Source organism: Vespula vulgaris, chromosome 6 (genome assembly GCF_905475345.1).
Source record: "Vespula vulgaris chromosome 6, iyVesVulg1.1, whole genome shotgun sequence".
NCBI classification, from domain to species: Eukaryota; Metazoa; Arthropoda; class Insecta; order Hymenoptera; family Vespidae; genus Vespula; species Vespula vulgaris.
Window position 1 is genome coordinate 1,997,619 of NC_066591.1, and position 13,572 is coordinate 2,011,190.

At 31.5% G+C, this 13,572-nt stretch overlaps 1 protein-coding gene across 1 annotated transcript; it reads right to left on the reverse strand.

Annotated features, from left to right (window-relative positions):
• Positions 1 to 12: 12 nt before the first annotated feature.
• LOC127064752 (ELKS/Rab6-interacting/CAST family member 1-like) lies at positions 13 to 13,554 on the reverse strand. Its single transcript, XM_050996272.1, has 7 exons — positions 12,550 to 13,554; positions 11,416 to 12,199; positions 10,741 to 11,276; positions 10,203 to 10,363; positions 9,977 to 10,124; positions 9,537 to 9,733; positions 13 to 9,430 (listed from the first exon to the last, which is right to left on the reverse strand). The coding sequence occupies exons 2-7, from the start codon at positions 12,161 to 12,163 to the stop codon at positions 9,397 to 9,399; spliced, it is 1,824 nt and encodes a 607-aa protein (XP_050852229.1). The 5' UTR covers positions 12,164 to 12,199; positions 12,550 to 13,554; the 3' UTR covers positions 13 to 9,396.
• Between the last annotated feature and the right edge of the window lie 18 nt (positions 13,555 to 13,572).

Genomic DNA, 13,572 nt, shown 5'->3' on the forward strand with positions numbered 1-13,572 from the left:
GAGTATAGATCGTTCTCTGATGCATTTTTTTCTTTCTTTTTTTTTGTTTTTATTTCTTTTATTTCAGCATCCGTTTTATCAGAAGGTCGGATAGGATAAACGAGTTTAACGTCAACAATGAATGATACACTCGTCTGACAATAGACAATATGTGTTTATTTAATAGTCTCGCTATATATAGATACTTAATATGACTTGTCACTCTAACAGATCGCTGCCTACAACGTGACGGCCGAATTTTATTGTGCCTGGCCCTACTAGTCCTTATTGTGCTTGAATCTATGACGAGTCGACGTCTTCTCTCTTTGGTTTATACTTAATTTTAATTCTTTTTTTCCCTTTTCTTTCCTTTTCTTTTCTTTTCTTATTTCCTTTTTCTTTTCTTTTTTCTCATATCGTCGGCGCTCTCTCTCTCTCTCTCTCTCTCTCTCTCTCTCTCTCTCTTTCTCTCACTATCTCTCCTTTTCTTTCATTCTCACCCTCACTCTTTCATTCTCACTCTCTCTCTCTCTCTCTCTCTCTCTCTCTCTCTCTCTCTCTCTCTCTCTCTCTCTCTCTCTCTCTTTCAATCTTTCACTCTCTCATTCTTTCTTTTTTTCTTTACTAACAAATTGAATTATATTCCCTAAAGACGTCGCGATATATTTTACGAAAGTCCACGACTCACAGAAATTCGTTCCTGCGCATAATCAGAATCTTTTTCTTTCAACAATTTATTCGTACATACATACATACATATATATATATGTATATATATATATATATATATATATATTTATATATGTATGTATGTATATAGGGTGAAGATGACAACTTTCTGTTTTCAATTCTTCTGTTTTATTAATTTTCTTTTCTTTTATTTTTGAATGCGCAGGAACGGAAATCTCACATAATAATTTTCTTCTCTCGCACGTCGCGAAGAAATTCGCTCGTTTATTTAATGGTCGATGATCGTTTGAAAAACGTTTATCGGTTATCATAACCGTGCGCTTACGCCCATGCTTATTAACACGTACAACATATTTTTATACATATTTATTATTATTCCTTATATATGTATATACAGTGTGGCTTTTCTCGCGTTCACTGTGATTTACATGATGATTTCGCGCGAGCGAGCACACGGAATATTATTTGACGGGTGGAAACGAGCGAGCCGAGAATGGAACTTCGGTTTCTTTTTTTCTTACTTATTTATTTATTTGTTTGTTTATCTGTGTTTAGTTTTTCGTTTATTTAATTATTTCTCTTTCTCTCTTTCTCTCTCTCTCTCTCCCTTTTTCTTTTGTTCCTTCCTATTTCCATTTTATTTCATTAATCGTCAAAATTTTCGTAAATTCTTGCAAAATTGTTTTTTTATTTCGAGGTGAACTATAATTCAAAGAAAAATTCGTCGATGAATTTTGACGAAGAAATTATATTATGTTTAAAAACGTTAAAAATTAAAATTCTTATCAAGAAAAAATCATAATTTGAAAACCGATCGCGTCCATTCGCTCGCTCGCTTTCTCTTCGAGCGAAGACAACAGGATATGTGTGTTTATGTGTGGGTGTATATATGTATGAACGTGTATGCATGTATTTCTGTAGTTCTGTGGTTTGTTCTTTTTTATTTTATTTTATTTTATTTTAGTTTTTTTTTTTTTTTTAATTTATTTATTTGTTTTACTCTTTTGCTTCTTTTCTTTTTTTCTTTCGAGAATATTTATCCGACTTTAAAGCGAGATGTAAATTTTTGGAAAGAACGACATTTTTTTTTTCTTTTTTCTTTTTGTTAGTTTTTTCTTTTTTTGTGTTTTTCATTTTTCCCTTAATCAGACAGACGAAAACGCACACAAGTATTATTTCATCATCGTCGTTTTTGACAATCTTTTCGTGTAATTTATTTTTTTTTTCTTCTTTTCTCTTTTTTATTTTTTTATTTTTTCTATAATTTTTTGCTTTACGACAAACGTGATTCGTTATATAATGGCACACAGCATGGCAGTTGCAACAATGTACTTACTTCAATGAACTCTTTTTTCGTTTTATTTTATTTTATTTTATTTTTTTTTTAAATATCTTTTTTTCCCTTTTAATAGCTTATCCCTTAAGCTTAAACTCGATAAACTTATTTTCTAGTCCCGTCGTTATCCATTCTTTTTACTTTTCGTTATATTTTCCTTTCTTATTTTTTCATTGTTCTTTATTTCTTCACGTATCCTTTAAACATCGATCGTCGTCCTCGAAATTTTCGTTTCGAAACAATCGAATTTTTGTTCCACTTTTTCTTTTAATTCTTTTCTTATGCGAAGATCTTGACGACCGAGTGACACTTTCGATATGATTTTTTTTTTTTTTTTATTTCTTTTTCTCCTGTTTTTCTTTTCTTTTCCATGCATCAACGCGTATACGAGCTTAAAAATTAAGCATCGCAAAGGACTAGGCAAAACATGACATAAGTAATACTTAAATTTTTTGCTCTTTTTTTCTTTATCCTTTCAATAATTCTTTTCTTCTTTCCATCTCTATCTTTCTTTTATTATCGCACAATTTATCCGTCTCCCTCTCTCTCTCTCTCTCTCTCTCTCTCTCTCTCTCTCTCTCTCTCTCTCTCTCTCTCTCTCTCTCACTCTCTCTCTCTGTCTCTCATATACACAGACGCAGATACACCATTTAACATTTTTTTATTATGCACACACGAATGTCACATTATTATCATTTCGTTTAGGTATATACATGCGATTGAAAATTGTATTGCGTTTTTCATTTTTTTGTTCTTTTTTTCTTGTTTTTTTTTGTCTTTTTTTTTTTAATCTTCATTAATAATAACAATAAATTTTATGCATGTAAGTACGACGAGATTCTTTTTATTTTTCCCTCTCTCTCTCTCTCTCTCTCTCGCTCTCTTTCTGCTTCTGTCATTTTATTCACTTTCTTTTTATTGTTTTTCTGTCCTTCTTTCTCAAACATTTTCATAAACACTTTCGTTCAATGAATTTTCCCTCGTTTGTCTTATTTTGAGTTATACTTAGCGATTAAACACGTAGAAATTGGAGAATAAAAAAAGGCGACGGTCGTGTAGCCACGTCGTTGCGGCATTTTATATTCACGAGAGGATACAGGGCCATATTGTTAATATGTTAAACATTCAATAAGAATCGTAAATATAATTCGGAAAATAATTTTATATCGATCATTTACATACGTATCTGGAATTTTTATTTTTGCCTATCATCTTTATCACTCCTTTCTTTTTTTCTCATTTTTCTTTTTCCTTTCTTTTTCTCCTTTCTCTCTCTCTTTCTTTTCATTTTTTTTTTCTTAAATTCGTTTTTTGCTTTAACACGGCCGTGGATCCGCAACGTGTTTTCGAGCTGATGCCGGTGCGACATTTTTTTTTCCTTACAATATTCACATAAAAACGTTTGTTATTTGTTATTTTTTTTTTTGTTTTTGTTTATCGTAGATATTAAACAGTCGTGTCGAAAAATAATATCGAGACGGCCTCTCGCACATCATACCTTTCGCTCTATTTCTCTCTTTCTCTCTCTTTCTTTCTTTCAATCATTCTATTTCTCTCTTTCACATCTTTCATATCTTTCTATCGCTCCTTTCTCTCTCTCTCTCTCTCTCTCTCTCTCTCTCTCTCTTTCTCTCTCTCTCCTCTCTTTCTTCCTTTCGTATAAATACTTTTCACTCTCAATCACACTTACATACCATTTTCCTTTCAACTACATATCTATTACACGGCATCTTCCATCAAGGTCGTTCGTGGGAAAGCAATACCGTGGCTTTCTCTTATACACATTTATATTATATAATTAATTCATTAATTAATCAATCAATTAATAATAATAACAATAAAATTTGATTCGAGATGAAAAACATTTACAACGTTCTATAGGGGACGACCATCTTCTTTCTCTTTCTCTCTCTCTCTTTTTTTCTCTGTCTCCCTCTCTCTCTTTTTCGCTATATCTCTTTCGTAACAGTCTCGATAAAGTTCTGTAAAGTCGATAAAAAGTACATATACGTGAACATTATACGCGAGGGAAATAAAGAAAAACTGGCGCGTACGATAAAAATCTCATTAGTACTCGATATTATACCGTTTGCGATTACATATGTATGTAATTGCGATTAAATTCGTGGAATGGAAAAAGCGACCAAATTCGAAATATTACGTATATATGTATCTATTTATATGTATGTCGATATTATCATAAAGAGAGATAGATAGTTAGATAGATAGATACATAGATAGATAAATAGATAGATAGATAGATAGATACATAGAAAGAGAAAAAGAAAGAAAAATAAATAGTTACATAGGCAGAGAGAGAGAGAGAGAGAGAGAGAGAGAGAGAGAGAGAAAGAAGGTGAGAGAGAGAGAGAGAGAGAGAGAGAGAGAGAGAAAGTGACTGCTAAAATGATCTAACAATAAGTGATCTAATGAATCATTTTTATCGTGTCGTTGTGATCGTCGTCGGTCTTGATTTGTCTAGGCAAGTTCACCGTATTAATCTGTATGCATGTATGTATTTATGTATATATGTATGTATGCATATATATGTATATATATATATATGTATGTACATACGTATGTTTGTCTGTATAATATTTGCAATACTCGGAAGTTGAATTCACGAACGACCGAGCGGAAGACGACCGATCGTATGGCGCGAACACTGAACAACAATTAATCCTTCTTAACAATTGTGTTACATTACGGTAATAATAATAATAATAATAATAATAATAATAATAATAATAATAATAATAATAATAATAATAATAATAATAATATTAATAATAATAATGATAATAATAATAATAATATTAATAATATTAATAATTATAATAATTCATATTGTTCTTTCTTTTTGTTTAGATATATATATATATGTATGTCTAATATATATATATATATATTTGACGTAACACAATGATATACGCTTGATATGACGGTGGCACGCTAATTATAATAATTTTTCTTTCTTCCTTTCTCACTCGCACTCATTCACGCTATATGTCTTTCTTTCTCTCTTTCTTTCTCTCTCTCTCTCTCTCTCTCTCTTTCTCTCACGTTCTTGTTGCTCTCATTAGTTTTCAAAGTACACACGAAAACCTATTTCGAAAGTTAACTTGGAGAAAAATCGGGCGCGCTTCTTTCGATCTCGATCGAACGATGCGATATACATAATATATTCGTAGAACAATAATATATTATATTTTATATATATATATGTATGTATGGTATATATTACACCGCTAAACGCGTCGATATATTTCAATCGAATTTAGTCGAAGCTCGTTACGTTTTCTCCGTACGAACGAAGGAGGAAAATCGTCTTCTTTTCTTTTTCGAAATAATCAAGTAATATTATATTGTCTCTTTCATATATATATATATATATATATATATATATATATATATATGTAAGTACATTTCAATTAATATTTATTTATCAACGACGAGAAGGCCGATGTTTTATCGGAAAGAGACGTCGGCGGATGAGGATGAACGTCTTCGAAGAGAAGGAAAATATAAAAAAACGACAGGTAGGATCGAGGAGTAGTAAAATGATTAGAAAAAAAAGAGGAGAAATAGAAGGGGAAAGAAAATAAAACTCGGAAGGAATCGCGAGTAAATATCGGATTTACGAAGAGCTACTTGGCTTTATATACTTCCCTTGTGTGTTATAATATCCTTAAATATTTAACGATAATTTAACGATAAAATTTTACACTTTCAACATTATTTCGATTTCTTTTTTCTCATTTTCTCTCTTTCTTTCTTTCTTTCTTTCTCAATCCCCCTTTCTCTCTTTCTATCTTTCTTCCTTTTTCGTTTATTGTTAAACTTAACTCTTCGTTAACGGCGGACATAACATGCTTATACGCTTATACACTTTGTATTAATTAACCAGCGAGATGTGTGATCCGACAAACGATCATAGTTCTCACTGGTTTTTTATATTCTATTTTTTGTCTCTCTTCTTGCTTTTCGTTTTTTTTATATATGTATGTATTCATGTATACGAGCTTATATATAGTATAATAATAAAGATAATAATAAAGATAGCAATAATAATAATAATATTAATAATAATAATATAATAATAATAATAATAATAATAATAATAATAATAATAATAGATAATAATGATGATTATAATAATAATAATAACGATAGATACGTTATCGCAATTTAATCGATTACACCGAATCTTATTTATTTCTACGGAGTCAAAATGTATTTCAGTTTCTTCCACACATTGTTCTTTCTTTCTTCTTCTTTTTTTTCTTTTTTCTTCTTATTATTTTTTTTTTTTATTTACTTTATTTCTCTACAACGACAACAACAACGACGACGATGACAACGACGACGACTATTCATTATATTCGTTATTACTTTTTTCTTTAATTGTCCGACAATGACAATTTATTGTTCGTTCGTCGTTTTCGTTGTTCTCGTTTATTAATCTATTAATTCTTCATTTATCGACAATTCGGATACCCTTCGTAACTTTATCTTCAGTACATTCGAAAAGATGAATTCTTTCACGCGGGCGCAAGGGCGGGAAATTCGAATCGTACGAATGAAACTCGGTAAAACTTTTGTCTCTTGGCAAACGAAGGAGAATTAGAACTTAATTATGTAGCTAAATATTTTCTCAAACCAATGAATTTTTCTAATGGAACACGAGTAATATGCGAGTTCGAACATACGAATCGAATATCTCGCGCATCTTTGAGATACCTCGTATGTTGTATGTGTATATATATATATATTTTTTTGTTTATATATATATATATATATATATATATATATATATTTATCTATGATATAGAATCTATACACTAATAATTTCTTGTATGGGAATGGATATTATGTAGATTTAGAACGGATATACATATTTAAGTGGGAGTTCCGAGAGATCCATCGCGAATCGGCTTATTATTATTTACAATAATTCTTTTTCTCTTGATATCTTTCTTCCATTTTTTTTACTGTCTCCTTTCGTTCCTTTTATCTTATTGTTAGTGCCTCGGATTACGTTCTCCTCATTCCCCTAACTCATCTACTTTTTATTTTTTCTTCCTTCATTTTACATTCTACATATTTTCACGTTATCGCATCATTTCACGTTTTTCTTCTCCACGATCGAGGATGATGATCTTTTTTTTTTTTTTGATTATTTCGTTCTGTTTTTTCTTCCTTTTTGCATTACTTATTTCATATATCTCATTCATAAAATTTATCTGAATTCTTAGCGAAATTACAAAATTCGATTTGACGTTCGGTCGATCCTTACGCGTTGTTAATAATTATATATGTATACGGATTGATTAGAAAAATTTTTCCTTTTTTTTTTTAGAAATATAACAAAGAACGATATTTAAAATTATCGAATTATATAGCAAGAAAATATTTGCTTAACTTAAATGGAGAAATTTCTTTTTTCTCTTTTTTCATTGGAAAATTTATTTCCTTGGAGTACCGTTTGAGATAATCTCTTATAGAGAAATGTTCTCTTGATGTTAACAAAATTAATTCGCTTCTTATTTTTTTTTCTTATTACTTTATTTTTACTCTTTTCTTTTTTTCGTATTCCAATCGATCCACGATCATGGAGATACCTCGCATATTAACAGAATACACACGAACATTCGTTATTATTGTCATTTTGCAAACAAAAAAATAAATCAAATAATTCAATCGCCATTCCTAATTATTTTATTTTATTTCTTCTCTTTGTCTTTCTCAGTGTTTATTAAGTTTTGCTTTAGAATATTGCTTACGATAAATAACCACGAGAAAATTTTATTATCTCATATAACTTTCTCTCTCTCTCTCTCTCTCTGTCTCTCTCTTTTCCTCTCTCTCTCTCACTCTCTCTCTCTTATCGATCGCGTTCTATTTTTTCTTTTCTTTTTTTTTCTTTTCCCTTACATTCCCCACTCTCGGACTCCTTTATATTTAACTATCGTTATAATACTTAGTCGTTATACAACGAAGACCTTTTTGGACCCGTGACAAGAAATCCAGAAAAAAAAGAAAAAGAAAACCGTGGAAAACAAATGGGAAAACGAAAAGTAAAGAGCAGATATATTTTTAAGGTATTCTTATCGGCTTCTCTTCCCCTCGGTAACCCTTTAAATTTCGATCCTTCAGTCGCTTCCTCGTTTCTATTGTATATTGAGATTTATCGATTCTTACAAAGAGAGAGGAGACGATGAAAAAGATAGATATTTGTATCTTTTTTTTTCTCACGATGTTAATTATAATAATGAATTTTTAACATCGTGAAAAAAACTTTTTTTCATTTATTCTCTCTCTTTCTCTCTTTGTTACTATACCATTTTATTGCCGCAGAAACATTTCTCCCAAACTTTCCCAAGGTTCTTATTAAAAAAGTGAAAAAAAAATCAATAAAAAATAAAAAAAAAATAACAAAACAAAAAAGGAAAAAAAAATGCAAAAGAATTTACTGAAGAAAAGAAGAAAAAAAAAAGGAAAAAGAAAATTCGGCTGGCCTGTTACACGAGGATGACGACGCACGATGTTCGACGATAGGCCGTCATTATAATAATTTGAATCGTATGAACGCCTCGTATGTTCATCGATGGACAATATCAAAAATCGTTTCGAATCGTACTCTCCAACAAAAATATATGTGCGATCAATTTTAAAGGATTATTTAAATCCTGTTTATTGTTTAATTAATCCTTATTGCGTGGGAAATAATTTTTGCTGGAGAACATTCTCTTCTCGTGCGCGCAAAGAAAAAGAAAGAAAAGAAAAGATGGCCGATTCGATGAGGAGATGTAAGTAGATGATGCTCGAAATATGACGATGATGACGATGATGACGATGATGACGATGGTCATGACGATTGATGAAAGATGAATATGACGACTACGACGAGAGTAGATTAGGAGTTGTCTATTGTTGTTGATCTGTAGTAGTAGTAGTAGTAGTAGTAGTAGTAGTAGTAGTAGTAGTAGTAGTAGTAGTAGTAGTAGTAGTAGTAGTAGAGTAGTAGTAGTAGTAGTAGTTGTTGTTGTTATTAATATTACTTTGTGTCTCTGAACTATTTCCTTTCATTTCATTTGGCATTTCGTTTATCTTTCACTCTCTCTCACTCTCTCTCTCTCTCTCTCTCTGTCTCTCTCTCTTTCTCTCTCTCTCTCATTCTCTACAATTCTAGATATACTTTCTAGACTGCCTCTACAATTGCGTGTGGGTGCACATGACAACATCGAAGAAACGAAAGGACCAATCTTAATGGTGTTTTTTTTTCTTTTTCTTTCTACACTGAAATATACCGTGGAAGCGTCTCCGTGTACTTATCTGGTATAATGCTGTTGTGATGTGTTTGTTTGCTGATGCTGTTTGGTTAATAGCTGCTACTTGCATTCTCGGTCTCTCGAATCCATCGTTCTGAAGAAACAATTGTAACATATCGATATTTTTTTCTTTTTTTCTTTCAATATTTAAAAACAAGTTTCTTTTACTTTTATTGTCTTCATATATATATAAAACTTACGTGTGGTCGCAGCTGTCGCCATTGGTAGTGGTGATCTCTGATTTACGAGAGCTCGTCTTATCTACACAATCTTCGTTTTCGTCTGCATCCTTTTTCTCTTCGTCCTCAGATGTTTCGAGTATTTCAGCAAGCACTTGTATAGTTGTATCCGAATCCAATGGGCTCGTTTCCAAAGACATTTCTATGCTTCTTTCATCCTAAAATATTTCGTTCCTTGTAAATGTTATATGTGTAAGCAAATTTTTATGAAAACATATCGCGTCTCTAAAAATAGGCATCACTTCATACTTCGGTGATATACTATTGCATATATCTACGTACAAGTATATTGTATTGTTTATTTCATCAGAATTAAAAAAAAAATTTGTAATATTTATATATAAAAGATTAAAATTAACTTGTATTTATTTATTATATATATATATAATTTTTTTATTTACTTCTCTTTTAAGCCTGTCGATTAATTTCTTTCTCTCAGCCTTTAATTTATCAGCCTGATCGGCTTGTTGAGCCGTCTTTATGCCGGAAAGTTCGAGCAATGCCAAGTGTGCGTCCTTTTCGGAAACTGCTGCTTTCAAGGCTTCTTGTCTAGAAATAAATAATATTAATTTCAATTTGCTGATGTGTATGTGTATGGATATATTCACAACAGATAATTTAACGTACTTCATTTGGTGAAGATCTTCCAATTGAATGCTTCTCTCTTCGGTCAGACGTTGAAGCATTTTTTCCGAAGTTTGAAGCTTAGAAAGCAATGGTTTGCACGTGGGACATTTCAAAGCCGAGGCTGTTTGCAGAGAAATTATTCTTTGCTCGAGTTTTGCGACCTTGAAGAAATATATAATATTATATTCGTAAAGGATCGAACAAATTTAGCTCATGATTATGAAATATTTCTGATTAATTTAGTACCTTATACAGGGATAGAACGATTGAAGTTTCTAAAGTAGATTAAAAGTTTCTAATTTAACAAAAAAAAAATAAAAGAAAAAAAAATTAATTACTCATTCTCGAAATATTTTTTGTCGAATTGCAAAACTATAAACAAAAAAAAAATTAGTATAAAAGTGTCGAAAAAGTATAATTGATTTTTACGAATAATTTTAGAAATTTTCAGCTGCAAATTGTTAATCAGATATGTGAGTATATAACATTTGTACATTTACCATTGAAGTTTTTAATTTAAAACGTAAGTGTAACTTACTCTTTCAAGGGCATTCTTCTTTAACTTCTCTTCACGTTGAAATCTTCTCTCACCGTCGCTGGCAATGACGACACTTTCACGAAGTGCCTCACTAAGTTCCTCGATTCTGTTCTTTTTACTTTCAATATCCTTTTCAAATTGACGTTCTCTGTCCTGCTTTCTGCTAATAACGTTCATGAGTTCCTCGATCTGTTCGAGATCGACTCCCTCGTTGAAGGCCCTTTCAAGGGAATCGATTTCGTCCTCCAATTGCAAAATCCTCTCGTCCCTCACCCTTATCTCTTCCTTTAAAACTCCAATATCCTCTGCCTCGTACTCGCTCAATTCTTTTTCTAATCTGGCGATATCCTTTTGCATATCATTCATTTGATCCTTCGACTCGACGATTCGTTTCTCCAGCTCATCGATTTTCACATCTTTTTCAGATATCAATCGTTCCAGTTCCTTCGGTTTATTAGCATCGTTACTGATAACTATTGGATCATTCGCTGAATCTTTCATACGATTTTTTGTACTCTCCGTGAATGTTTTCTGACCTGCCGCGATACGAATTATTGATTTATTTTATTTCCTACTAATTCGAATATATTATTCCAATTTATTAACATTTTTATATCGCAACAAAAAAAAAGAAAAAATTTAGAAAGAAAAAGTGGATCATTTTTGTCTTTTTACCTTCCAAATCCCTTTCGAACTTGATCAGCTCCTTTTCCAAAGTATTGACGCGACCTTGAAGTTGTTCGATCCTACATTCCCGATCTTGAAGTTTCTGTTTGAGTACATCAACGTTATGTTTCCTAACGTAATCCTCCAAATGGGTGACCATCTCCTCGAGTTCCATGATTCTTGCACGATCTATTCCACCGTCAGCATTAGTACCGTCATTTCTACGTATCCAATCCTCTAACTCATGGATCCTACGTTCGGATACGTTTACCTGCTGGCGTAAATCGTGTAACTCTTTAACGTCAGGATTTTCTTTAAGAAAATCTTCGAACTCCGCCACGGTATCCTCGAGTTCATCGATCCTCATATTTTTCCTTTCGACGATCGCTTCGAGTTCCCTGATACCCTCGGTATCAGTGTGTTCCTTTAAAAAGTTCTCCAAGGACGCCATAACTTGTTCAAGTTCGACGATTCTACGATTTTTAGCTTCGACTTCCTTTTTCCAGGACTCGTCGTCGTTCCTCGTACCCCTCGTATATTCAAACTTATCCATTTGATTTTTATTATCAAGAAGATCTTTCATCATAGACATCTCCTCCTCGAGTTCCATGATCCTTTTATTTTTTTCCTCCAAATCCTTCTTCCAAGTAATAACGGTTTCGTCCCTATCGTCCTTCGTCCTCTTATCGCTCGGATTTCTCGTCTCGTTCTTCGACAAATTTTCGTTCCATCGATCGTCGCTCTTTCGAGATCTCATATCCGTAACACCTTTCAGTTCGTCCTTCAGATTGTCCTGTAGGCGTTGCGACACGGACCAAGTGCGAAGGGTGTTGCCAGTGAAAGGATGCAGAGAGACGGGAAACGTAAGCGCGATATATGTGGGTGTGTGTGTGTATAAATGGCGAGGGGTGGAAGGTGATTTGGGTTTAATAAAAAAAAAGAAGAAGAAGAAAGAAACGTGTATGTATGGAGAGAAGACTTAATTTTGTTTTTTTTTCTTGCTTTTTTGAAAAATTACAAAAAAGAAAAGAAAATTACGGGTAGACACCGAAGCATTCCTCTGTGTTTGTTTTATTTTTTTTTTCTTGTTTTTGTTTTGTTCCGTTCGTTTTTATATATATATATATATATATATGGATATACCTTTTTTTTTTAATTTTCTTCCTCGTTTGTGCGTCCTCTCGTGCCTCGGCGGCCGACGTAAACGAAATTCGATTTTTTCATTAATTTTTTGGCCCATTTTTTTTCTCTCTCTCTCTCTCTCTCTCTCATTCGTTAGTGAAATATTTTTCAAAGGTTATCATAGTTTATTAGCTTTCATCAATCGACGGAAAAATTCGTCTAATACGTTCCATTTTTTATTCGTCTCTTGATTTTCTTTCTTTTTTCTGTGTCATTTTCTTTTTTTTTTCTTTCTTATCTTTTTTCACAATATTGCGTACCTATTCCGTTTTTCTTCTTCCATTTTACTTTCTTTCTCATTTACATTTATATATCGTATATGTATGTATGTGTATATTCGTACACACACACACACATATATATATATGTATATTTCAATGGAAAATACATACAAGTGCAAATATCTTTTGTTATGTTTCTTTTTCCAATTCTTTTTTTATTTTTCTGATAGACCACGTGTACGGGCGTCAGCTTTTCCTTCTTTTACTTTTTCTTTATGTATGCATTTCTCTATATATGTATTTTATGCATGTATATATGTACATAAACATAATGTCTCGATTTTCTTCTCGAAATAATAATAACAATAATGAAACTTTATTGTTTAGCCGTCGGCTCCTCCCGCACTATACCGCATTTTTATTATTTATAATATTTATATATTTATATATGTATACTTTATTTTTTCCATTTCTTTTTCTTTTTTTTAATTATTATTGTTATCATCGTTATTATCTCTCTTCTCTATATAAGTTATTAAATATGTTAACAATGGTCGCAGCATTACGTAAAATATTTTTATGTATATATACATATATATATAATATGTATATTCACATACATATCTATATATAAATGTATATATTTTGACGTACGTATGCATGTGTAATACGTGTGTGTTTTCCATGTCGACCGTAATTTTTTTTTCGATCTTCACTTCGTTCGTTATTATTGTTGTTGTTTTTGTTATTATTATTATTATTA